Below are 27,585 nucleotides of genomic sequence, written 5' to 3'. Positions count from 1 at the left end.
TCATGTTGTCTGTGAGTAAAAGATAGTTTTAATTATTCCTTTTTAATCTGGATGCCTTTCATTTCTTTTCCTCTTTCTGCACTGGTTCAAATCTCCAGTACAATTTTGATTAGAAGTGGTGAGAGCAGACATTCTTAACTTGTTCCTGACTTTAAGGGTAAAAGAATTAGTCTTTCACCATTATGTGTGATGTTTGCTGTAAGTTTTTCAAAAATAACCTTTATCAAATTGAAAGAGTGCTAAGAGTCTTTATGAGGAATTAATGTTAGATTTTCAAATGCCTTTTATACATTTATGAGATAAACATATGGGTTTTTTTTAGTTTGTTAAAATGGTGAATTACACCGATTTTCTTATGTTAAACCAAACTTGCATTCCTAGAATAAACCCTACTCAGTCATGATTATCCTTTTTGTATCTTGACTAAGTTTACTAAATTTTAAATTTTTTTATTTCAATACTTTTGGGAGAACAGTTGGTGTTTGGTTGCATGGAAAAGTTCCTTAGTGATTTCTGAGATTTTGGTGCACCCATCATCCAAACAGTGTATACTGTACCCAATGTGTAGACAAAAGACTCTATGTTGATGGGCATTTAGTCTGGTTCCGTATTTTTGCAATTGTGAATTGTGCTGTTATAAACATGCTTGTGCAAGTGTGTTTTTCATATAATGACTTCTTTTCCATTCTGTAGACATCCAGTAGTGAGACTGCTAGATTAAATGGTAGTTCTACTTTTAATTCTTTAAGGAATCTCCATACTGTTTTCGATAGTGCTTGTACTAGTTTACATTCCCACCAGCAGTGAAAAACTCTTCCCTTTTTACCACATCCAAGCCAACATCTGTTGTTTTTTAATTTTTAAATGATAGCCATTCTTGTACGAGTAAGGTGATATTCCATTGTGGTTTTGATTTGCATTTCCCTGATAATTAGTGGTGTTGAGCATCTTTTCATATGTTTGTTGGCTGTTTGTAAATCTTCTTTTGAGGATTCTCTATTCATGTCCTTTGCCTACTTTTTGATGGGATTATTTGTTTTTTTCTTGCTGATTCATTTGAGTTCCTTGTAGATTCTGGATACTAGTTCTTTGTTGGATACAGAGTTTGCAAATATTTTCTCCCACTCTGTGGGCTGTCTGTTTACTCTGCTGGTTGTTTCTTCCACTGTGCAGAAGCTTTTTAGTTTAATCAGGTCCCATTTATTTATCTTTGTTTTTGTTGCATTTACTTTTGGGTTCTTGGTCTTTGCCTAAGCCAATGTCTAGTAGAGTTTTTTCCAATGTTATCTTTTAGAATTTTTATGGCTTCACCTCTTAGATTTAAGTCTTTGATCCATCCTGAGTTGATCTTTGTATAAGGTGAGAGATGAGGATCTAGCTTCATTCTTCTATATGTGGCTTGCCAGTTTTAACAAAATCTTTTTCCACTCCCAAATTATTTTCAATGCAAAGATCATTAAGTATTTTGACTCAAATCCACAAATGGATGTAAGCAAGTTACAATATTACATAAAGCTGAAGATATAATGTTATCCTTGAAATACATAATTTTTATAGCTAATTCACCACAGAAAACTTCATGAATTCTAAATATTATAACTAGAGCCTAGTCTAAAAAGCATAGAGTATTGTGAAAAAGATGCATATTGTATTTGTCTGAAATCTTTAGAAAAAGCCTATTTTCTTCCAGCAGCAGTGTTGGGAGTAGTTTCTTTATCCACTGGTAATGCCAAAAGTTGCTATTTCATGTCATTTCTATCTATTACTTTAAGACAACTATGCTGAATTAGGTTGTTTCATTCTAGTTTATTGAGAGGTCCTATTCTCACTCTTCAATGGATTTTACATATTTCTCATACTCTTCACTCATGAGTTCATCCAGTTGTAGGGTGTTACTCAGCATCATCTTGACATTGATGCCCACTGTTCCATACCATTTTCTGTTATTATTCATTCGTGTCTATCTGTGAACTGACACACTGAGAACACAGTGGTTCCATATGCAGCATCCAGAGAGCACTTCCCTCAGTCACCACGGCTGCAGCCCACAAGCTCCACATTGTTCACAGTGTGTCACATTTGATGGGATGCTGAGGGCCATTGTGCTGCACTCCAGCTATCCAGGCCAGGAGGTGGGGCAAGGCTGGTCAATACTGTCATTAAAATCTTCTTTATCCTTACTGATTTTCTGTGTACTTATTCTATCAGTTACTGAGGGGAGCATACTGAAATCTCTAACTATAATTTTTATTAATTTATCTTTGCAGTTCTACAACTTTTTGCTCCTTATGTTTTGAAGCACTGTTATTGGGTGCATAAGTATTTAAGATTGTTACATTCTCTTGGCCTTTGTAATCTCTTATAGTATTCTCTGTTCTGGAATCTACTTTGTCTGAAATTAGTAAAGCCATTCCAGCTAACTTTTGGTTAGTGTTGGCATGGTGTATCCTTTTCCATTCTTTAAATTTAGTCTATTGTATCTTTATATTTAAATTGCATTTTTATAGTCTACATACAACTGAATTTTGCATTTTATCCACCTATATCTGCTTTATATATATGCTCTTTAATTGGGACATTTAGAACGTTTACATTTAATGTAATTATTGCATACTTAAGTTTAAGTCTGTCATCTTGTTATCTGTCCCATCTAGTCTTTGCTCCCTTTTTCCTTTTTGTCTTCTTTTGGTCTAATTTTGTATTTTTATGATGATATTTAATCTCAACTATAGGCTTATTAGATATAACTCCTTGAATCTGATTTGTAACATTAGTGGTACATCTTTAACTTATCACAGACCGTCATTAGGTTAGATATTATAGCACTTTAGTTTTAATATAAGAACCTTAAAATAGTATACTTCTCCCCTTCGGGTCTCCTCTCAAGGTCTTTGTGCTATTCTTGTTATACATTTTATTTTTACATATGTTATAAACCCCACACTATTTTTGTTTGTGAAGTCACTATCTTTTAAAAAGATAAAATCGTATACTTTTTTTCACTTTGTTACCATTTCCAGTGCTCTTCAACTCTTTGTGTAGGGCCAAATTTCCATCTGATATAATTTTCCTTCTGCCTAAAGGGCTTTCTTTAACATTTCTCATAATGTGGGTCTGCTGGTGATGCATCTTTCCACCTTTTCTGTGTAGGGCAAACTCTTTATTTCACATTTTATTTTGAATGAAAGATATTTACTGGGTATAAAATTCTAGGGTGGAGTTCATTTTCTTCTATTTCTTTAAAGATGTGATCCTACTATCTTTCTGCTTGTATTATTTCCAATAAGAAATCTGCTGTTATTCATATCTTTGTTCCTCTGTTCCTAACTTGACTTCCCCCAAACCTACTCCTGGCTGCTTTTAAGATTTTCTCTTTATCACTGGTTTTCCACTGGCTTTGGTACAGTTTTCTTTATGTTCTTGTGTTTGCTGAGCTTGTTGTATCTGTGAGTATATTGTTTTCATCAAATTTATAATTTTTTCAGTCATTATTTCTTCGAATATGTTTTTTCTGTCCTAGCGTCTCTCTCTTCATGTGGACTTCTGTTACACATATATCAGGTCTTTGTAGTTGTCCCAAAACTCACTGATATGTATTTTTTTTAAAAATCCCATTTATATTTGTTTCAAGTTCACTAATCTTTCATCTGCAATGCCTAACCTGGAGTTAATCTTTCCAGTGTATTTTTCATCTTATTTACTGTAGTTTTTAATCTCTAGAAGTTTGATTTGGAGCATTTTTATATCTTTTATGTCTCTCCTTAACCTTTGGAACATACAGTTATAATAACTGTTTCAATGTTTTTGTCCCTTAATTCTAACATGTTTTCCTATGTGTGTAGGTTTCAACTGATTGATTTATCTCCACCTTTTGCATAATACACTACCAGTTTTTTGAGTGCTGGCAATTCTTTATTGATTCCACACATTGTGAATTTTATCTTGGTGGGTGCTGAGGAATTTTGATTTCCTATAGATAGTCTTGTACTTTGTTCTAAGACTCAGTTAAGTTACTTTGATTTTTTCAGTTCTTGCTCTGAAGATTTGTTAGGCAGGACTGGGGCTGTGCCCTCTCTAGAACTAATTATTCTCCACAAGCCTCTTTTGTGCACTCTCTTGCAAGTTACAAGCTTTTCCAGTCTGACTGGTGAGAACAGGCACTATTCCTAACTTCGTACAGGCACGGGCACTATTAATCCTCATCCTTTTCAGAGGTTCTTTTCTCAGCCTGGCCTTAAGGAGTTTCCTCACGTGCCTGGGGTGATCAACACTCAGCTGACTGCCTGACTGATCTTCTTCTGATGTCTCTCTCTGCACACTCTGTCCTTTCTAGTACTCCATCCTTCAGACTTGAGTCGCTCTAGTCTGCATGCACTTAAAGACTTGGGAAGTCTTCTGGTTCCTCCTGCCCTGCATTGTGTCCTAGAAGCTCTGTCAAGGCAGTCAGCTGGGGCAGCCACAGGATTCGCTTGGATTGTCTCCCATCTCCCAGGCATCGCTGGCCTTTGTTACAGTGATGAACAGTGTTTCCTATATTTTAGCCACATTTTGGTTATTTTAGGCAGGAGAATAAATCCAGTCTCTGTTACTGCACCTTAGCATAAAAAGAATGCTGCACTTAAAAAAAAAAAACAACACACACACACACACACACACACACAACTAATTCCATTCATCAGCTTCATTTCCATCAATCTAATCCATGCATACAATCTTCTTTAAAAGATTCAGGTCTCCCCTGAGTCCCCTCTTTGCTGGGAGGAGACTTTTCTGGGCGATGGGGCAGGTGTTTCTGTGTCTGCTGGGCCCAGTCAGGGAAGGAAGGAAAATGCTGTCCCATTTGAGCATGCAGATAGTGTGTCAGTCTCTTCAGAAAGCCTGTATTTCCCAGTGAGTTTAAATGAGCAGTTTTATCTGGCTCAGCCTCCTGAAGTCAGGGAGCAAGGTAGGGAAAGGCGGACATTCTGTTCTGACCTGCGTTTTGGAGCATACCAGTGAGGCTTTGATATGTCCGTTACAAACACAGAGGCCTCTGTTGCCCCCAGCTCATGGTGTGCTTACTGCTAGTGAGGCCTTTTCTGCATCAGGCATTAGAACTTCTCAGTAGTGACCCCAGCCCCAGAGATGCCCCTGATGTCACAAGTAGCCCCCAGGCCCATCCCCCTACCCTAGGCATGGAAGGATGGTCTCTCTCACCTGGATGTTTTCCATGGTATCCGGAAAGACAGGTTCCTGCGACTCCTCGACTATTTTTTGGGAACCCTGGCTGCTACTCCTGAGCTCAGCATCTTTGAGAGAAGGGATAGAATAATGACAGAAAATAGACGATAAATATCTGCAGAACCACAGGAAATTAGACAGCATGGTCACATGTTTTTAAGCTACAATAGATCTGAAGAATTTTATTCTAGAGAGCAGTACCTTGAGGTAGGAAGAGCAGGTCTCTGCAGCCCACCCGGATTTTGACACTGAGGAGGGATCCTGGGCTAGTTCCTCCCTCCCTCCACCTCTCTGTGCCCTTATCTGCATGATGCTGCCCAGGGGAGTTGTGAAGATGGGAAGATGGGCAATGGACCTGGCCCAGGCCTGGGCAGCAGGAGGCCCTCAACCTCTGCCAGCCCTGGGCAATGGGATCCTTTGATAGCAGCCCCTTTTGAAGTTTACAAACAATGGGTTATCAGCTTCCTCGATGGTGGGCTTTGAAATGATCTGCAGGCAGAAGGTGGAAAAGGCCACAGTGAGTTACATCAGTGTTAGCTGAATGCCAAGGTTTAGCACAAGGGCTGCTTTCTCTTTGTTTGGAAAGACTGTGAACTCATGTTCTGCCAGCGGTCACAATGCTCACTTTTTATTTTGTAATAGAAATTATTTTCAAGAAGAACTGGAGCTGAGCATTGGTGTTTCAGTAAGTTCTGGAAAGTCAATAATCAGGGTAGCTTAGGCTTCATGTATTTAACCTTTACTAAAAATTACAGAAGAAAAAAAATTTCCCATTTTGTCTAAAAAGGTCTTTCTCCCTCCTCCTCCCCTCCTTTCTTTCTCTTTTGAAATCTCTCCGTGCCTAAAGAGGGCGACCTGGGAGAAGATAACATCATTGGAGGATGTCCTCTCTTTTGTGCCTCACCTAGTGTCTGCCCTGGTGGGGGTTCTCAGCCATGACATTTGCTCTCAGCCTTTGGGCCTCAGCTCAGAGCAGCCCTAGGATGCCCTGCTCATAGCTGCCCCTCCCCAGAAGTGCTGCCATAGATGCAGGAGGGACCCTGGGCCCGCTGAAGGCTCCAGAGACTGCTGCTGCCACCGCGAGTGTGGGCATGCTGCTCTGCCTTCTTGTTTTCAAGCATCACATCAGACACTGCAGGGCCAGAGCAGCCAGGATCCTCTCTGCTTCCTCCTCTCCCATGGTGTTCTTCTAGTGCCAGCTACGACAATGGCCCCTGCAGATGCCTCTCAACCCCAAATATCTGGGTCGCTAATATGTTACGCCTACTTTGGCAAAGATATAGGTAAGTGAATGAAATTCTAAGAGACAAATGAGATGCCCAGGGAAGTGTAAATGGCATAGTTGGAGAGGTACATAATGTTGAAGGCACAATGAGACAGAGAGTCACATCCTAGCATGAAAAAGCAGCTCTTTTGGCATGAAGAGAAAATGTCCTGAGAAGAGAGGGTAAAGCACTTAGAATCCCTCTTCTGAAGAAAGATGCTTTGAGGAAAACAAAAACTGTCGTATCTCTAGCTCGTGATATGTCCTGCACCCTGCAGAATTTTCCAAATAAGACTATCTGGGGTTTCTAGCATTCTCATCATGACAAGAGCAGCATATTTTTTAGCTAATTAACTTTGTTGTTGAGATTAACATACATATGAAAAGTGTACAGCTCAGGGAATTTCTACATGTATCTATTCTTGAATAACAACCACCTATAAAAATACATAAAACTGGCTGGTCACAGTGGCTCACACCTGTAATCCCAGCACTTTAGGAGGCCAAGGCAGTTGGATTACCTGAGGTCAGGAGTTCAAGCCCAGCCTGACCAACATGATGAAACCCTGTCTCTACTAAAAATACAAAAAAGTAGCCAGGCATGGTGGTGCACACCTGTAATCCCAGCTACTCGGGAGAGGCAGGAGAATCACTTGAACCTGGGAGGCGGAGGTTGCAGTGAGTCAAGATTGTGCTACTGCACTACAGCCTAGATGACAGAGTAAGACTCCAACTCAAAAAAGAAAAAAGAAAAAAAAAAAAAAGGAAAAAAAAGAACATATAAAACATTTCTAGCACCCAGAAGTTTGCCTCATCTCCCCGTCCAGTCAATACTCCTCTCGAAGGTATTCGCTCTTCCAACTTTTACTATCATTGATTACTTTTGCTCAGCAGCAAACTTGTGAATTAAAAAAACTTATTATCAGTAATTACCTACTTCAATGTATTAAAAATATATTTCCCATTTTAAGTTTGAAGAACTACAAAAAATGCAACTAAAAGTAGACATTCGCTGTGCATGCTTCTTTTATCATTAGGAAAAGATTATTAAAAAGTTAAAAGTCTTAAAGACTGGATTAGATTTTCAGTAAACTAATAATCCTGGTGACTTAACTGCCAATCATTTGATGTTCGTGAGACAGTTACCAACTACAAAGACTAATTGCCGTGACTAAACTGTTGTGAGGTGTTGCAGTTGATTATTAAGTAGCTGCCACGTTCATCCCTAGAGGTGACTGCATTTCAGAACTGGGCAAGGTGAAGCTGGATCTCTCTCCAGTGTCTCTGGGGTCTTATGAAGTTTAATGAGTGAATGTTCATAATGCCCCTTGAGATCCTCAAATGTGAGGTGCTATCCTGGGGAAAGCTGAGGCAGTGGTATTATGTAACACATGACTAAAAATACTACTGAAGCTGCAGATTTAATTGTTATTTTATGGAGTATACCATCTAAGTAATTTAGAAGTCATGAACTATTGGTTTACTCTAGTGGGAGTAAAGGCACAATTTGTCAGGACTTTCTTTCTAAGTGAGACTGCTTGTCTGAAGCAGGTTTACCATGAAGCTAATAAAGCTAGAGGTTCGAGCATCTTCCCAGCACAGGTCCCTCCAAGGCACAGCATCTAATGCTGCATTCATCATTTTGCATTACTATCCTTAAAAAGGGCTCCTGAATGGGTCAGACTTTAGGTCCCACAAGACTCTGGATCTACCCTGCTCCTTATCTAATAGGAATAATCCATACAGAGTGTAAAATAATAATACATGTTGAGGGCTTCAGCAATAAATAATAATATAATTTTGTGCTTTTTACATTTATTTTAAATATCCATCAAAAATCTTAATTTTTGTGTGATGAAATAAATTGATTCTAAAAGAGCAAATATGGAGAAACAGTAAGCAAAAATTTAAGAAAGATCAACAAAAAGAGGGCCATATTCCCAAATGAATATTAAGACATTATAAAGACATAGTTATTAAAACAGAGAGTTACTGGGGCAAGAACAGAACAGAATGAAAGCCAGAAATAGACCTAGACAGTTATGAAATGTTGATATATGATGAAAGTGGCATTTCAAATTAGGGGGGAAAGAACAAACTGTATAACAAATAGTGTTGGAGGAGGTGAAGCAAAATGATCAAATAGAAGCTCCCACCGATCATCCTCTCCGCAGGAACACAAAATTTAACAATTACATACACAACAAAGCACCGTCATAAGAACCAAAACTCAGGGGAGCGATCGCAGTATCTGGTTGTTCACTTCATATAACTGAAAGAGGCACTGAAGAGGGCAGGAAAGGCAGTCTTGAATTGCCAACACTAACTTTTCCCCGTTCCCCTGGCAGTAGCCATGTGCTGTGGAAAATCTGTACACTCGGGGAGAGAAAGTGCAGTGATTGCGGGACTTTGCAATGGAATGCAGTGCTGTCAACACCAGGCAGAACTCAGCTGGCACCCCGAGAGGGAGCATTTGCATCTGCCCTAGCCAGAGGGGAATCACCCATCCTGGTGGTTGGAACCTGAGTTCTGGCAAGCCTTGCCACCACAGGCAAAAGTGCTCTGGGGTCCTAAATAAACTTGAAAGGCTGTTTAGGCCACAAGGACTGAGCTACCAGACTTAGGGGACATGCAACCTAGTAAAACACCAGCTGGATGTGCTAAAAGAGTGTTTGCGTTACCCCACCCCAATCCCAGGCACCGCAGCTTGCAGCTCCAAAAGAGACTCCAACTCCTTCCTTCCGCTTGAAAAGAGGAGAGGGGAGTGAAGAGGACTTTGTCTTGTAACTTGGATACCAGCTCAGCCACAGTAGGATAGGGAACCTGGCAGAGTCACAAGGTCCCTATTCCAGGCCCTGGCTCCTGGATGACATTTCTAGACACATCCTGGACTGGAAGGGAAGCTGCTGCCTTGACATGAAGGACCCAGTCCTAGTAGGATTCATCACGTGCTGACTAAAGAGTCCCTGGGCCCTGAATAATCAGCAGCAGTAGCCACGTAGTACTCGCCATGGACCTTTGGTGAGACTAAGAGCTGTGCTGACTTCAGGGGTGACCAGCACATTCTCAGCTGTGGTGGCTACGAGAGACCACTTCTGCTTGAGAAAAGCAGAGGAAAGGGTAAAGGGGACTTTGTCTTGAGCTTGGGTGCCAGCTTGGCCACAGTGGGGAGGAGCACCAAACAGGCTCTTAGGGTCCCTAATTCCAGGCTTTGGCTCTTGAATGGCATCTCTGGACCACCATGGGCCAGTGGAAGAGCCCACTGCCCTGAAGGGTGAGTCCCAGGCCTGAAAGCATTCACCACAAGCTGACAGAAGAGCCCCTGGGCCTTAAGTGAACATCAGCAGTGCCCTGGTCATACCCCTGTGGCCTGCGGTGGTGGTGGGCATAGGGAGAGACTCCTTTGCATGGGAAAAGGGGAGGGAAGAGTGCAAAGTACTTTGCCTAGTGCTGTCAGAGTCAGCTCAGCTGCAGTAGAATAGAGCACCAGGTAGATTTCTAAGGTTTCCTACTCCTGACCCTGGCTCCCAGGCAGCATCTCTGGACCTCCGTAGGGCCGGGGAACTTGTTGCCCTTCAGGGAAGGCCACAGGCCTGGGTGGTTTCATCACCTGCTTATTGCAGAGCCCTAGGGCCATGAGAGAATGTAGGCAGCGGCCAGGTAGCGGTTACAGTGGGCCTTGGGCAAGACCCAGTGCTGTGCTGGCTTAAGGTTTGACCCTGTGCAGTCACAGTGGTGGTGGCCACAAGGGTGCTTTGTGTCACCCCTCCCCCAGCTTCAGGTGGCTCAACACAGAGAGAGAGACTCCATTTGTTTGAGAGAAAGTAAAGGAAGAGAGTAAGAGTCTCTGCCTGTTAATCCAGAGCATTCTTCTGGATCTTATCCAAGACCACCAAGGTGGTACCTCTACAAGTCTACAAGAACCAAAATGTTACTGGGCTCTGAGTACACCCCTAATGCAGATACAGATGCAGTGACCAAAAACTTAGTTCACAACATCCAAGTTCCTTTGAACACCTGGAAAGCCTTCCCAAGAAGGACAAGTACAAACAAGTCCAGATTGCAAGACTATAATAAATATCTAACTCTTCAGTGCCCAGACACTGACAAACATCCACCTGCATTAAACCTATCCAGGAAAACATAACTTCGCCAAACTAACTAAATAAGGCACCAAGGACCAATCTCAGATGGAGAATTCAAAATAGCTGTTTTGAGGAAAACTCAAAGAAATTCTAGATAACACAGAGAAGGAATTCAAATCCTATCAAATAAATTTAACAAATAATTTGAAATAATTTTAAAAATAATGCAGAAATTCTGGAGGTGAAAAATGCAACTGACATAATGAAAAATGTATCAAGAGTCTCTTAACTGTAGAATTGATCAAGCAAAAGAAAGAATTAGTGAGCTTGAAAAAAGGCTATTTGAAAATATACAGAGGACACAAAAGAAAAAAGAATAAAAAAGAAGGAAGCACGCTTACAGGATCTAGAAAAATAGCCTCAAAGGGACAAATCTAAGAGTTATCACCCTTAAAGAAAAGGTGGAGAAAGAGAGAGGGATACAAGTTTATTCAAGGGGATAGTAACAGAGAACGTCCCAAACCTAGAGAAAGATATCAATATTCCAGTCTAAGAAGTATAAACACCAAGTAGATTTAACCCAAAGAAGACTACCTCAAGGCATTCAATAATCAAACTCCCAAAGGTCAAGGGTAAAAAAAGGGACCCTAAAAGCATCAAGAGAAAAAAAAAACAAATAATATACAAAGCAGCTCCAATACGTCTGGCAGCAGACTTTTCAGTGGATACCTTGCAGGCCAAGCAAGAGTGGCATAACATATTTAAAGTGCTGAAGAAAAAAAAAACTCTTACCCTAGAATAGTATATCTGGCAAAAATATCCTTCAAACGTGAAAGAGTAATAAAGACTTTCCCAGACAAAAGATATTTCATCAATACCAGACCAGTCCTACAAGAAATGTTAAAGGAAGTTCTTCAATCTGAGAGAAAAGCACATTAATAAGCAATAAGAAACCATCTGAAGGTACAAAACTCATTGGTAATAGCAAATACACAGAGAAGCACAGACTATTACAACACTGTAATTATATTATGCAAACTACTCATATATTAAGTAGAAAGATGAAAAGATGATCATAAATAATAACTACAATGTTTCAAGATATAGTACAATAGGATATAAATAGAAACAACAAGAAAGCCAGGAGACAAAGTGTAGAGTTTTTTAGTTTTATTTTTGCTTGTTAGTTGCTGTTTGTTTATGCAATCACTGTTAAGTTGTCATCAGTTTAAAATAATGGGTTATATTATTTTGAAGCCTCATGGTACCCTCAAATCTAAAAACATACAATGGATACACAAAAAAATAAAAAGCAAAAAGTTAACATTGAGCACAGACAATTCTTTCAAGGAGTTTTTTCTGAAGAGTGAATAAGTCCTTATTTCTTGACATGTTTTTATGCCTTGGTTGGCCTCATTCCCTTTTGTCTTCATAATTGTCCTAGTTTCCTGTTGCTGCTGTAAAAAATTACCACTCACTTAGTGGCTTAAAACAACAGTAATTTATTCTCTCACAATTCTAGAGATAAGAAGTTGGAAATCAGTACCCCTGGGCTGAAATCAAGGTGTCAGCAGGCCTATGCTCACTCCAGAGGCTCTAGGGGAGAACCCGTTCCTTGTTTCTTCCAGTTTCTGTTGACTTTGGCATTCCTTGACTCGTTATGCCATTCCAATGTGATTCCATAATCACACTGCCTTTTCCTTTTCTGTCTTTATAATCTCCCTCTGTCTCTCCCTAATCACAGGATGCCTGTGATAGCATTTAAGGCCTCATAGATAATCCAGGATAAACTCCTCATCTCAAGATCCTTAATCGCAACTACAGAGACCTTTCAAAAAAAAAAAAAAAGGTAACATTTACAGGTTCCAGAGATTATACAAGGGTGTCTTTAGTGAGGCCATTCTTCTCTCTACTTTAATAGGCACCTGTGGCTGACTGAATGCAGGGTATTTATCCAAATGCTTACTAGGAAGGTCAAACTCTCTACCTGTCCAAATCAGAAATGTTATCATCTCAGCATCTTCATCAAATAATCCATTCACTCTTATTAATCTCATCTCACAAAATGGTTCCACCATCTACCCAGTTTCTGAAATTATCCTTGATAGTCCCCTTTTCCACAACCTCCTTTCCCTATATCCAATAAAATATCAAGTTCCATTAATTCTCTAAAATATCTCCCAGGTCTATTCCACAGTTACTGTTCTGGTTCAATCCCTCCTCATCTCCTTCCTGGACACCACAGTGGCCTTTGTAGAGTCTTCCTGTGAACTAGAAACTGACCATGTAATGCTTTCTAATTAAATATTTCCAATGGTTCATCATCACATATTACCAATGTAATAGAATAGAATCTAAACTCTCTTGCAAGGCATGCAAGGCCTTGATTGCCTGGCCTCAGTTCTCCTGTCCTGCTTTGTCTCCTGCCACTCCCTCACTTGATGCTCCAGCAACACTGAACTTGTACTTTCCCGCAATAAGCCATGGTCTTGAATATCTCCTTATTCTACACTCTTTGATATCACTGCTAGGAAAATCTTTCTGCTTATTCACCTAGAAAGCTCCAATTTGCTTTGAAGTTTTACTCAAAAGCTTTGAGGTCTACAAAGTCTATGTGGAGGCTATGAAGTCTATGTGGATGCTCTCAAGATGATTTAGGTGTAATTCTGCTCTGGTCCCACCACAATCTTCTATCCTTCAAGACAATTATGTTATTGTAAAGTTGTTTGTCTTGCATGTTTATCTTGTCATCAGCTGGTACTGGACTCACTACATACTAGACTATGTTCCTAAAGACTAGCATATGGGATGCACTCAGTATTTGTTTAATGACTGAATGAACAGCAAGAGGTTGATAATAAAGTCCACAATGATACAAAGAAAGGTATTAGCAGGTTGCAAGAAAGAAGGACAAAGGGCTTTTCTCACATTTTTCAATGAAACTCCTCCTACTTGGGATGTGGCGTACACTCCAGGCCATCCAGTACAATACACTTGAGCTTAATATATAGACAATTCCCAAATCACTGTCTTGAGATGAGACTTGAGATGAGGTCTTAGCCTCCTCCAGGAAAAGATACCATTTCCCTATTCTCATTGTATCACAAATCAGGGGACCAATCTTACATTGAAGTTTGTCTCTCCTTAAGAAGGCCATGACAAAAGTCTTCAGCATTCTTCTTTTTGTGTGTGAACATGGATTGCAATGATGACTCTGATTCTTTATATTCCCTGTTTTTAGGCCTTTTGCCCCATGTAGTCCCCTCTCACTCTGATTCTGGATTTAATCATGTAACCTGCTTGGACAAGTGACATATGTTAGTTCAAAGCCTAAGCCTTCTGAGGTCTTGTATGTTCCCATTTGCTCTCTTGTGCCTCTACCCTCTCCATGAGAACCTGCACAAGATAGCCTCCTAAAGGATGAGAGGGACATGGAACAGAGCCAACGCCTGACTAGATCAGCTGTCAGCCAAAATACTCCAAGACATGTGAGTAGACTCAGCCAAGATTAGCAGAGCTGCCTAGCTGACACCAAATGCATGAACAATACATGCTAATTGTGGTATGCCACTGTAGTTTTGTAGTTGTTTGTTAGTAGCATTACTGTGGCAAAGGATTATTGATGCAGTTGCACGAAGTAATAGAATCACCAAAATCCTGAAGCTGATTCTTTGAAAATACCAATTAAATTAACATATCACTGGTGATATTAAGGAAGAATAAAACACCAATAAATGGTACCATAAATGAAACACATGAATATAAAGGACATGTAGAAAGTAAGATGGTAGATAAAAACCCATAAGAACATTAAACGTAAATGGACTAAATACTTTCATTAAAAGACAGTAATTATGACACTAAATTAAAAACAAAGCCAACCAAACTCAATGCTGTTTATGGGCAACACATCCAAAATATAAGAAAATAGAAAGGGTAAAAATAGAGAGACAGAAAAAAATGTGGCATGTAAGTGAAAATCAAAGAAAGCTGATGTGGCCATATTAAAATCAGAAAAAGTAGACTTCAAGATAAAAACATCACTAAAGAAGGAAACTTCATAATTGATAAAAATTTCAAGGAAGATATAATAATTTAAAAATTATGCATTAAATAACATAGACTCCAAATATATAATGAAAAAAATGACAGACAGCCTATGAGTAGGAGACAGTAAATCCATAATCAAAGCAGGAGATTTTAACACACCTCTCATGAATTGCTCAAAAAAGTGATAATATCAATAAGGATAAAATATTTGACAACATTATTAGCAAACATGATTGATTTATACAGAACACTGAACCTAAAAATTATGGGATCCACACTATTTTCATGGACTCAAGGAATCTTTACAAAAATGGACCACATTCCTAACAAAGTTGGAAGAATTAAAAACACACACAGTAGGTTCTCTGACTGCAATGCAATTAAATTAAAGCCTAGTAAAAAACAAAACAAAACAAAAAACAAGGATATCCTGGATGGATAAAGAAAATGTGGCATATATATAAAATGTACTATTATTATTCAGCTTTTAAAAGGAAGGAAAATCTGCAATTTTTATATATTTATATATTGCAAAAATCTGCAATATATAACAATATGGATGAAAGTTGAGGACACTATCTTATGTGAAATGAGCCAGGCACGGAACAAATAATACATAATTCCACTTTTATAAGGTATCTAAAATAGTGAAATTAATAGAAGCAGAGAGTAGAATGGTAGTTGCCAGGAGACTGAGGAGAGAGAAAAATGGGGAGTTGCTATTAAATAGGTATAAACTTTCATTTACACAAGATGAGTTAGTTCTAGAGAACTGCTGTACAACATCTACCTATAGTTAACAATTTTGCATTGAACACTTAAAAATTTGTTGAAAGAGTACCACAATTAAAAATGAAAAAAACAAGAACATTCCCATGTGTTTGTTAATAAATAACATTTTAAATAACTCATAAGTCAAAGAATATATAAAATGAAATTTCAAACATATTGATAATACATATATTAGTTACATAACAAAACTTGTGGGTTGCAGCTAAGACCAAGAATAGAATGATATTTATAGTTTAAATACTTATATTAGTACAGAAGAAAAGCTGAAAAATCAATGAGTTAAAGAGTCCATTTAAAATATAAAAAAACAAAAATCAAATAAGCCCAGGAATACAAAAAGGGAACTAATAAAGGAAAGAACAGAAATAAACTTGGTTACAAACTATAGAGAAGGATCAAACAAGCCAAAAGTTGATTTTTTGAAAAGACTAATAAAATTGACAGTAAGACTGTTTAAGAAGAGAAAATGAACACAAATACTCATATCATGAAAACTGAAAAAGGCAACATTACTACTTTGAACATTAAAAGCAGAATAAGAGAAAAATGAAAATGGCTTCAACTTTATCCTAATGCATTTGAAAATGTAAAGAAAATGTATATATTCATATAAAAATTATGAACTACCAAATATAACAAATAGTTATATAACAATTTAAATTATAAACTGCAATTAAAAACCTTCCCCCAAAACCTCAGGTTGCAAAATGGCAGTGTAGAAGCAGGCTGGCTTCACTCCTCCTCCTCACCCACAGAAAACCAAAAGCAAATACACAGGACCCAGATTATCACCAGCAACATCCCAGAACTCAAAAATGAGAAAGAGACAGTTCCCAGAGCCACAGAGAAGTGGAAAAACTGAGTAGATGGTAAGAGAATCAGACTTCTATATCTATGACACACTTTCCCCCAATCTGCCCAGCTACAAGTATGTGGAAAATTTCCCTCAACTCACAGTTTTCTACACAGCAAACAGTGATATTGAGGTGGACAATCAGCTTCCCTGCCATCTTGAGTTCCCTGGCAGGAGATATGTTCCTGCCTCAACTCATGGAAGGCATCAGGAGTACTTGAAGAAAGAAATATCCATCCCTAAGGCCAGCCAGAAACAAAGTGGGGAGGTGGGACTATCATCCTCAGCCATAGAAATTCTGCTCTGTAACTCAAAGGAGACTCCAAATTAGCATGGCAGATCAGCAGCACCAAACTGTAGATTTATTCCATGGTCCCCTGGGCATGAACCCCTAGCTAGCCTTCCCACACTACTGGGATATCCCTTTGGGACCTCCTCCATTCAGGATGGGTGGCACTCTGACTGCTTACTAGAATTGATGCAAACCTGGGCTTAAAGTGCCATCTAGTGCCAAAAAGGAAGCAGCTACCTAGCAGAGGGGGGGAAAAAAACAAAATCAACAGGTAAATTACAAAGAATCTGTAAGCAAATATCCCAATAAAAAACAAGCCAGAGGGAGAATGGAACAAATAACTTCAATTGTCCTTCAATTAAACTGTCCTTCAATGCAGGACATAAACACACACCACAAGAAACATCAGGAAACATGGAACTATGGTCCTCTCAAATTGACAAAGCAAGGAGCCAGTGACTGACCCTAATAAGATGGCAATATGTGAGCTCTATGACCAAAAATTCAAAATAGCAGTTTTAAAGAAACTCAGTGATCGGCCGGGCGCGGTGGCTCAAGCCTGTAATCCCAGCACTTAGGGAGGCCGAGACGGGCGGATCACAAGGTCAGGAGATCGAGACTGTCCTGGATAACACAGTGAAACCCCGTCTCTACTAAAAAATACAAAAAACTAGCCGGGCAAGGTGGCGGCGCCTGTAGTCCCAGCTACTCGGGAGGCTGAGGCAGGAGAATGGCGTGAACCCGGGAGGCGGAGCTTGCAGTGAGCTGAGATCCGGCCACTGCACTCCAGCCTGGGCTACAGAGCGAGACTCTGTCTCAAAAAAATAAATAAATAAATAAATAAAGTCAGTGATCTTTTTTTTTTTTTTTCTTTCTGAGACAGAGTCTCGCCCTGTGGCCCAGGCTGGAGTACATTGGCGTGATCTCAGCTCACTGCAACCTCTGCCTCCCAGGTTCAAGCAATTCTCCTGCCTCAGCCTCCTGAGTAGCTGGGATTAGAGGCACGCACTACCACGCCCGGCTAATTTTTTGTATCTTTAGTAGGGATGAGGTTTCACCATGTTGGCCAGGTTGGTCTCAAACTCCTGACCTCGTGATCCACCTGCCTCGGCCTCCCAAAGTGCTGGGATTACAGGCATGAGCCAACACACCCGGCCACTCAGTGATCTTTAAGATAACACAAAAAAGCAATTCATAAATTTATCAGATAAATTTAACAAAATAATTGAAATAACAATTTAAAAAATCAAGCAGCTATCTTGGAACTGACAAACACATTTGCTACTGAAAATGTAGCAAAGAAACTGAAAAAAATCACTGGAGGCCCTCAAGAGCAGAATGGATCAAGCAGAGGAAAGAATCAGTGAGCTCAAAGACAGGCTACTTGAAAATACATAATCAGAGGACAAAAAAGAAAAAAGAATGATAACTAACAAAAACTGTCTATAAGATACAGAAAATTACCTAAAAAAAACAAGTCTAAGAATTACTAGTGTTCAAGAAGTTGAGCAATAGGGGTAGAAAGCTTATTTAAAAAAAAAAAGAAAAAAAAAAAACTTTCCAAACTTGAGAAATAGATAAATATCCAGGTACAGGAAGATGAGAGAGCATCAAATAGATTTGACTCAAATAAGACTCCCCCAAGGCATATAATAAACTGATCAAAAGTCAAGAACAAAGAGAGGATCCTAAAAGCAGCAAGGGAAAAGACGCAAGTACAGAGCTCCAACTCATCTGGCAACAGACTTTGTAACAGAAACCATACAGGGTAGGTGGGAGTGAGATGACATTTTCAAAATTGCTGAAATTAAAAAACTTTCTTTGGAGAATACTGTATCCAGCAAACTTGTCCTTTAAATATGAAGGAAAGATAAAAGTCTTTCCCAGATAAACAAAACTTGAGAGAATTTACCACAAACAGAACCATCTTACAAGAAATGTGAAAAGGAGTTCTTCAATCTGAAAGAAAATGAAACCAATGATTTGTGCAAAAAGAAAACAACATCTGAAGATATAAAACACACTGGTAAAATTAAGTACATGGACAAACCCAAAATACTCTAATACTGTACTTAGGGAGTGTAATCTATTCATAACTCTAGTATGACATCCAAAAGAAAAATCTGTCAAAAACAATAATAGTTATATCAACTTGTTAAGAGATAGACAATATAAAAATATGTAAATTGAGACAACCAAAAGTCAAAATCTTGGGGGATGGAGTTAAAGTATAAACCTTTTTTCTAGATTTTTCTTTGATTTTATTTTTTGTGATTGAAGGTAAGCTGTCATCTTTTAAAAATAATGTGTTATTTCTATAAGGTGTTTTCATAGGCCTCATGACAACTATAATGCAAAAACCTATCATAGATACACTAAAAATAAAAAGCAGAAGAGTAAGCAATAGTTTGGATCATCAGGGTGGATGGGAGGCAGGACTAGATTGCAGCTTCAACTCGGATGGATAAAGCAGCGTGCAGAGGCTCGCGCTGTGAATTTTTAGCTCCAGATCAACAGCAAAAACAAACCAGCAATCCTGAGAGGACCCACAGACCCTCTGAAGGAAGCAGACTTCTCCTGCAGGACCTGGGAGACAGCCCAAATACTGTGAGTGGCCCAACTGCGAAAGTGGGAAAGGGAGATCCTCCTCTCCCAAACACACACCCCCATGGAAGAAAATGAAGGTCTGTTTGCAAGAGAAGTTTCCAACCTTGCTGGAAGCTGAGTCAATGTAGAAAGCTGAGTGAAATGCAGGGGTAGAGGAAGCAGTGGGAAAGGCCCTGGGAACTCGCTGGGTCCCCAGGCAGGCCATTCCTGCCTGGCACCACAGGGATCCATCAGGAGGGCAGCCAGAGGAGCAGGGAAAAGCACCACAAGAAGAAGGAAATCTCCAGCTGAAGTCTGTAACAATTTGAACTGGTGGTGAGAAGGCTTCTGGCCAGAACTCGGGCAGAGGGCATGAATCCAGTGTGCAGACTCCACAGATGGGGGAAGAACCAAGCCCTTTTCTTTCTCAGCTGGGAGGTGGGCAGCCTAGGGCAAGTTCTCAAGCCCAGCTCGCCCACCACATGGAAACAGACTATTGGGGGCACAATGGGAATGAGACCGGCCCTTTGATTTGCATGGGAGCTAGGTGAGGCCTGTGACTGCCAGCTTTCCCTAACTTCCCTGACAACCTGCATGACTCACCAGAGGCAGCCATAATCCTCCTAGGTTTATGTGCAACATAACTCCACTTACCTGGGAACCTTACCCCCATCCCCCACAGCAGCCACAGCAAGACCCGCCCAAGGACAGTCTGAGCTCAGACACGCCTAGCCATGCCCCCTACCTGATGGTCCTTCCCTACCCACCCTGGTAGCTGAAGAAAAAGAGCATATAATTTGGGGAGTTCTAGGGCCCCACCCACCACCGGTTTCTCTCCATATTATCACAGCTGATGCTCTCTGGAAAGCGCCACCTCCTGACAGGAGGCCAACCAGAACAAAAATAGAGCATTGAATCACCAAAGCTAAAAACTCTCACAGAGTTCATTTCAACCACACCCCCTCCCACCCCCAACTGCCACCTCCACCGGAACAGGTGCTGGTATCCACTGCTGAAAGACCCACAGATGGTTCACATCGTAGGACTCTATCCAGACAACCCCCAGTACCAGCCCAGAGCCGGGCAGACTTGCTAGGTGGCTAGACCCAGAAGAGACATAACAATCACTGCAGTTCAGCTCACAGGAAGCCACATCCATAGGAAAAGGGGGAGAGTACTACATCAAAGGAACACCCTGTGGGACAAGAGAATCTGAAGAACAGCCTTCAGCCCTAGACTTTTCCTCTGACACAGCCTACCCAAATAAGAAGGAACCAGAAAACCAACTCTGGTAATATGACAAAAACAAGGCTCTTTAGCAACCCCAAAAAAATCACACTAGTTCACCAGCAATGGATCCAAACCAGGAATAAATCCCTGATTTACCTGAAACAGATTTCAGAAGGTTAGTTATTAAGCTAATCAGGAAGGCACCAGGGAAAGGTGAAGCCCAATGCAAGGAAATCCAAAAAACGATACAAGAAGTGAAGGGAGAAATATTCAAGGAAATAGATAACATAAATAAAAAACAATAAAACACTCAGGGAAGGTTGGACACACTTATAGAAATGTAAAATGCTCTGGTAAGTCTCAGCAATATGATTGGACAGTAGAAGAAAGAAATTCAGAGTTCAAAGACAAAATCTTTGAATTAACCCAATCCAACAAAAACAAAGAAAAAAGAATAATAAAATATGAACAAAGCCTCCAAGAAGTCTGGGATTATGTTAAATGACCAAACCCAAGAATAATCAGTATTCCTGAGGAAGAAGAGAAATCTAAAATTTGGAAAACATATTTGGGGAAAAAATCAAGGAAAACTTCCCCAGCCTTGCTAGAGACCTGGACATCCAAATATAAGAAGCACAAAGAACACCTGGGAAATTCATCACAAAAAGATCATCGCCTAGGCAAACTGTCATCAGGTTATCCAAAGTTAAGATGAAGGAAAGAATCTTAAGAGCTGTGAGACAAAAGTACCAGATAGCCTATATAGGAAAACCTATCAGACTAACAGCAGATTTCTCAGCAGAAACCCTATAAGCTAGAAGGGATTAGGGCCCTATCTTCAGCCTCCTTAAACAAAACAATTATCAGCCAAGGATTTCGTATCCAGAGAAACTAAGCATCAGATATGAAGGAAAGATACAGTCTTTTTCAAACAAATGCTGAGAGAATTCGCCACTACCAAGTCTCCACTATAAGATCTGCTAAAAGGAGCTCTGAATCTTAAAACAAATACTGGAAACACATCAAAACAGAATCTCTTTAAAGCATAAATCACACAGGACCTATAAAACAAAAATACATGTTAAAAAGCAAAAACAAAAACAAGGAACACAGGCAACAAATAGCATGATGAATGCAATGGTACCTCACATCTCAATACTAACATTAAATGTAAATGGCCTAAATGTTCCACTTAAGATACAGAACTGGAGAATTGGTAAGAACTTACCAAACATCTGCTGCCTTCAGGAGACTCACCTGACACATAAGGACTCGCATAAACCTAAAGTAAAGGGGTGGAAAAAGGCATTTCATGCAAATGGACACCAAAAGCAAGCAGGGGTAGCTATTCTTCTATCAGACAAAACAAACTTTAAAGCAACAGCAGTTAAAAGAGACAAAGAGGGGCATTATATAATAGTAAAAGGCCTTGTTCAGCAGGAAAATATCACAATCCTAAACATATATGCACTTACCACTGGAGATCCCAAATTTACTAATTACTAATAGACCTAAGAAATGAGATAGACAGCAACACAATAGCAGTGGGGGACTTCAATACTCCACTGATAGCATAGACAGGTCATCAAGACGGAAAGTCAACAAAGAAGCAATGGATTTAACTTATATCTTAGAACAAATGAACTTAACAGATATATACAGAATATTTCATCCAACAACTATAGAAAACACACTCTATTCAACAGCACATGGAACTTTCTCCAACATAGACCATCTGATAGGCCATAAAAGGAGCTTCAATAAATTTAAGAAAATTAAAATTACATCAAGCACTCTCTCAGACCACAGTCGGATAAAACTTTAATTCCAAAAGTAACCTTCAAAACCATGCAAATATATGGAAATTAAATAAACTGCTCCTGAATGAACATTGCATCAAAAATGAAATCAAGATGGAAATAAAAAAATTCTTTGAACTGAATGACAATAATGACACAACCTATTAAAACCTCTGGGATACAGCAAAGGTGGTGCTAAGAGGAAAGTTCACACCCTTAAACACCTACATCAAAAAGACTGAAAGAGCACAAACTGACATTCTAAGGTCACACGTCAAGGAACTAGAGAAAGAAGAACAAACCAAACCCAAACCCAGCAGAAGAAAGGAAATAACCAAGACAAGAGCAGAACTAAATGAAATTGAAACAAAAAAAAAATACAAAAAATAAATGAAACAATAAGATGGTTCATAAAATTGATAGACCATTAGCAAGATTAACCAAGAAAAGAAGAGAAAATATCCAAATAACCTCATTAAGAAATGAAACAGGAGATATTACAGCTGACACCAATGACATACAAAAGATCACTCAAGGCTACTATGAACACCTTTATACACATAAACCAGAAAACCTAGAAGAGATGGATAAATTCCTGGAAAAACAAAACCCTCCTAGCTTAAATCAGGAAGAATTAGATATCCTAAGTAGACCAATAATAAGCAGCGAGATTGAAATGGTAATTTAAAAATTATCAACAAAAAAAAGTCCAGGACCAGACGGATTCACAGCAGAATTCTGCCAGACATTCAAAGAAGAATTGGTATCAATCTTTCTGACACTATTCCACAAGATAGAGAAAGAACGAACCCTCCCTAATTCATTCTATGAAGCCAGCATCCCCCTAATATCAAAACTAGGAAAGGACATAACCAAAAAAGAAAACTACAGACCAATATCCTTGATGAACATAGATGCTAAAATCCTTAACAAAAAAACTAGCTAACCAAATTCAACAACATATCAAAAAGATAATCCACCATGATCAAATGGGTTTCATACCAGGGATGCAGGGATGGTTTATCATATGCAAGTCAATAAATGTGATACATCACATAAACAGAATTAAAAACAAAAATCGTATGATCATCTCAATAGATGCAGAAAAAGCATTTGAAAAAATCCAGCATCCCTTTATGATTAAAACTCTCAGCAAAATCGGCATACAAGGAACATACCTCAATGTAACAAAAGTTATCTATGACAAACCCACAGCCAACATAAGATTGAATGGGAAAAAGTTGAAAGCACTCCCTCTGAGAACTGGAACAAGACAAGTATGCCCACTCTCACCACTCGTCTTCAACATAGTACTAGAAGTCCTAGCCAGAGCAATCAGACAAAAGAAAGAAATAAAGGGCATCCAAATCAGTAAAGAGGAAGTCAAACTGTCACTGTTTACTGATGATATGATTGTTTACCTTGAAAACCCTGAAGATTCCCCCAAAAGCTCCTAAAACGGATAAAAGAATTCAGCTAACTTTCTGGATACAAGATTAATGTACAAAATCAGTAGCTCTCATATACACCAACAGCAATTAAGTGGAGAATCAAATTAAGAACTCAACCCCTTTTATAATAGCGTGCAAATAAATAATAAATAAATAACTTAGGAATATACCTAACCAAGAAGGCAAAAGGCCTCTACAAGGAAAACTACAAAATGCTGCAGAAAGAAATCACAGATGAAACAAACAAATGGAAACACATCCCATGCTCATGGATGGGTAGAATCAATATTGTGAAAATGACCATACTGCCAAAAGCAATCTACAAATTCAATGCAATCCCCATCAAAATACCACCATAATTCTTCACAGAATTAGAAAATACAATTCTAAAATTCATATGGAACCAAAAAAGAGTCCACATAGCCAAAGCAAGACTAAGCAAAAAGAACAAGTCTGGAGGCATCACACCACCTGATTTCAAACTATACTATAAGGCCATAGTCACCAAAACAGCATGATACTGGTATAAAAATAGGCACACAGACCAGTGAAATAGCATAGAGAACCCAGAAATAAACCCAAATACTTACAGCTAACTGATCTTTGACAAAGCAAAAACATAAAGTGGGGAAAGGACACCCTTATCAACAAATGGTGCTTGGATAATTGGCTAGCCACATGTAGGAGAATGAAACTGGATCCTCATCTCTCACCTTGTAAAAACCAACTCTTAAATCTAAGACCTGAAACTATAAAAATTCTAGAAGATAACACTGGAAAAACCCTTCTAGACATTGTCTTAGGTAAGGATTTCATCACCAAGAACCCAAAAACAAATGCAATAAAAACAAAGATAAATAGTTGGGACTTAATTAAACTAAAGAGCTTTTGCACGGCAAAAGGAACAGTTAGCAGAATAAACAGACAATCCACAGAGAGGGAGCAAATATTTACAATCTGTACATCTGACAAAGGACTAATATCCAGAATCTACAACGAACTCAAACAAATTAGTAAGAAAAAAAACAAACAATCCCATCAAAAAGTGAGCTAAGGACATGAACAGATAATTATCAAAAGAAGATACACAATTGGCCAACAAACATATGAAAAAATGCTCAACATCACTAATGATCAGGGAAATGCAAATCAAAACCACAATACCACCTTACTCTTGCAACAATGGCCATAACAAAAATTAAAAAAAAAAAAAAAAAAAACCAGTAGATGTTGGCATGGATGCAGTGATCAGGTAACACTTCTATAATGCTGGTGGGAATGTAAACTAGTACAACCACTATGGAAAATGGTGTGGAGGTTTCCTAAAGAATTAAAAGTAGAACTACCGTTTGATCCAGCAATCCCACTACTGGGGATCTACCCAGAGGAAAAAATAGTCATTATACAAAAAAGATACTTGGACATACACATTTATAGCAGCACAATTCGCAATTGCAAAATCGTGGAATCAACTCAAATTGCCATCAATCAACGAGTGGAAAAAGAAACTGCGATATATATATACACACAATACAATGGAATACTACTCAGCCATAAAGATGAATGAATTAACAGCATATCCAGCAACGTGGATGAGATGAGAGACTATTATTCTAAGTGAAGTAACTCAGGAATGGAAAACCAAACGTCATATGTTCTCACTGATACGTGGGAGCTAAGCTATGAGGACACGAAGGCATAAGAATGACACAGGCTGGGTATGGTAGCTCATGCCTGTAATCCCAGCACTTTGGGAGGCCGAGGTGGGTGAATCACGAAGTCAGGAGTTCGAGACCAGCCTAGCTAATATGGTGAAACCCCACCTCTGCTAAAAAATACAAAAATTAGCTGGGTGTGGTGGTGCATGCCTATAGTCCCAGCTGCTTGAGAAGCTGAGGCAGGAGAATCCCTTGAACCAGGGAGGCGGAGGTTGCAGTGAGCCAAGATCATGCCACTGCACTGCAGCATGGGTGACAGAGTGAGACTCTGTCTCAAAAAAAAAAAAAAAAAAAAAAAAAAAAAGAATGACACAATGGACTTTGGGGACTTTGGGGGAAAGGTGGGAGGGGAATGAGGGATAAAAGACTACAAATAGGGTACAATGTATACTGCTTGGGTGATGGGTGCAACAAAATCTCACAAATCACCACTAAAGAACTTACTCATGTAACCAAATACCACCTGTACCCGAATAATTTATGGAAAAATTAAAAAAAAAAAGAAGCAATGAATTCAAACATGCTATCAGAGAAAATCACTTAGCCACAAAGGACAATAGTAAGAAAGGAAGAAAGGAAAAGAGGAGTTACAAAACAACAAGAAAATAAGCAACAAAATGGCAGCTGAAAGCCTGTATTTATCAGCTAGGTGCAGGGGCTCACATCTGTAATCCCAGCATTTTGGGAGGCTGAGGTGGGTAGATCACTTGAGGCCAGGAGTTCAAGACCAGTCTGGCCAATATGGTGAAACACCATCTCTACTACAATACAAAAATTAGCTGGGCATAGTGGCATGTGCCTGTAATCCCAGCTACTCGGGAGGCTGAGGCATGAGAATCACTTGAACCTGGCAGATAGAGGTCGCAGTGAGCCAAGATTGAACCCTGCACTCCAGCCTGAGTGACAGAGCAAGACCCTGTCTCAAAAGAATATTTAAAAATTTAAAAAAGTAAAAACAAAATCCTTACTTATCATTAATAACAATGAATTTAAATGAAGTCAATTCTCTAATTAAAAGACATAGAGTGTTGAGCATGGTGGCTCACACCTATAATCACAGCACTTTGGGAGGCTGAGTCGGGCAGATTGCTTGAGCTCAGGAGCTCGAGACCAGCCTGGGCAAAGTGGCAAAACCCCATATATACTGAAAAACAAAAAACAAAAAAACCAACAACAATTAGCCAGTTGCAGAGGCATGTGCCTGTAGTCCCAGCTACTCAGGAGGCCGAGCGGGGAGGATTGCTTAAGCCTGAAAGGTCAAGCTACAGTGAGCCAAGATGGTGCCACCACACTCCAGCTTGGGTGACAGAAGGAGATCTCGTCTCAAAAAAAAAAAAAAAAAAAAAAAGAAATGTAAAAATAAGAGACGTAGAGCAAGCAAATAGATAAAGAAGCAAGACCTAACTATATGCTGCCTACAAGAAACCTATTTCACCTATTAAGACACACATAAACTGAAAATGGAAATGGAAAAATATATTTCATGCAACTGAAAACCAAAAAAGAGCAGTAGTAGCTATACTAATATCAGATGAAATCGACTACAAAGACTTCTAAAAAAGACAAAGAAGATCACTATATACTGATAAAGGAGGCAATCCAGCAACAGGATATAATAATTATAAATATCTATGAACTCAACACTAGAGTGTTCAAGTATACAAAGGAAATATTAATAGAGCTGAAGGGAGAGATAGACTGCAACATAATAGTAGTAAGGGACTTCGACACTCCACTCTCAGTAGCAGACAGATTATCTAGACAGAAAATCAACAAAGAAACAGTAGATTTAAACTACACACAAGACCAAATAGACCTAACTGACATTTACAGAACATTTCAAACAGCTGCTGCAGAATACACATTGTTTTCATCAGCACATGAAACATTCTCCAGAACTGATTCTCCAGAATCTTAGGCCACAAAAGAAGCCTCAACAAATTCAAAAAAGTAGAAATCATATCAAGTATTTCTTCTGACCACAATAGAATAAAAGTAGAAATCAATAAAAAGAGAAACCTCAAAAAATACACAAACACATAGAAATTAAACAATCGTTTTCAATGAGTAAATGAAGAAATTCAGATGGAAATTTAAAAATTTCTTGAAACAAATAAAAATGGAAATACAACATACAAAAGTCTATGAGATATGGCAAAAGCAGTACTAAGAGGAAAGTTCATAGCAATAAAAGCCTATATCAGAAAACTAGGAAGACTTCAAATAAACAACTTAACGATGTACC

At 39.1% G+C, this 27,585-nt stretch overlaps 1 protein-coding gene across 1 annotated transcript in view; it reads right to left on the bottom strand.

Annotated features, from left to right (window-relative positions):
* Window positions 1–27,585, bottom strand: part of CFAP61 (cilia and flagella associated protein 61) — a 291,671-nt gene that overhangs the window by 198,347 nt on the left and 65,739 nt on the right. The window contains exon 9 of the mRNA XM_050805793.1: window positions 5,197–5,288. Within this exon, the coding sequence (XP_050661750.1) occupies window positions 5,197–5,288 (92 nt within the window). The remainder of the gene's footprint in view (window positions 1–5,196; window positions 5,289–27,585) is intronic.

Source organism: Macaca thibetana, chromosome 10 (genome assembly GCF_024542745.1).
Source record: "Macaca thibetana thibetana isolate TM-01 chromosome 10, ASM2454274v1, whole genome shotgun sequence".
In the NCBI taxonomy this organism is placed as follows: Eukaryota; Metazoa; Chordata; class Mammalia; order Primates; family Cercopithecidae; genus Macaca; species Macaca thibetana.
This window is presented reverse-complemented; position numbering and strand designations above follow the sequence as displayed.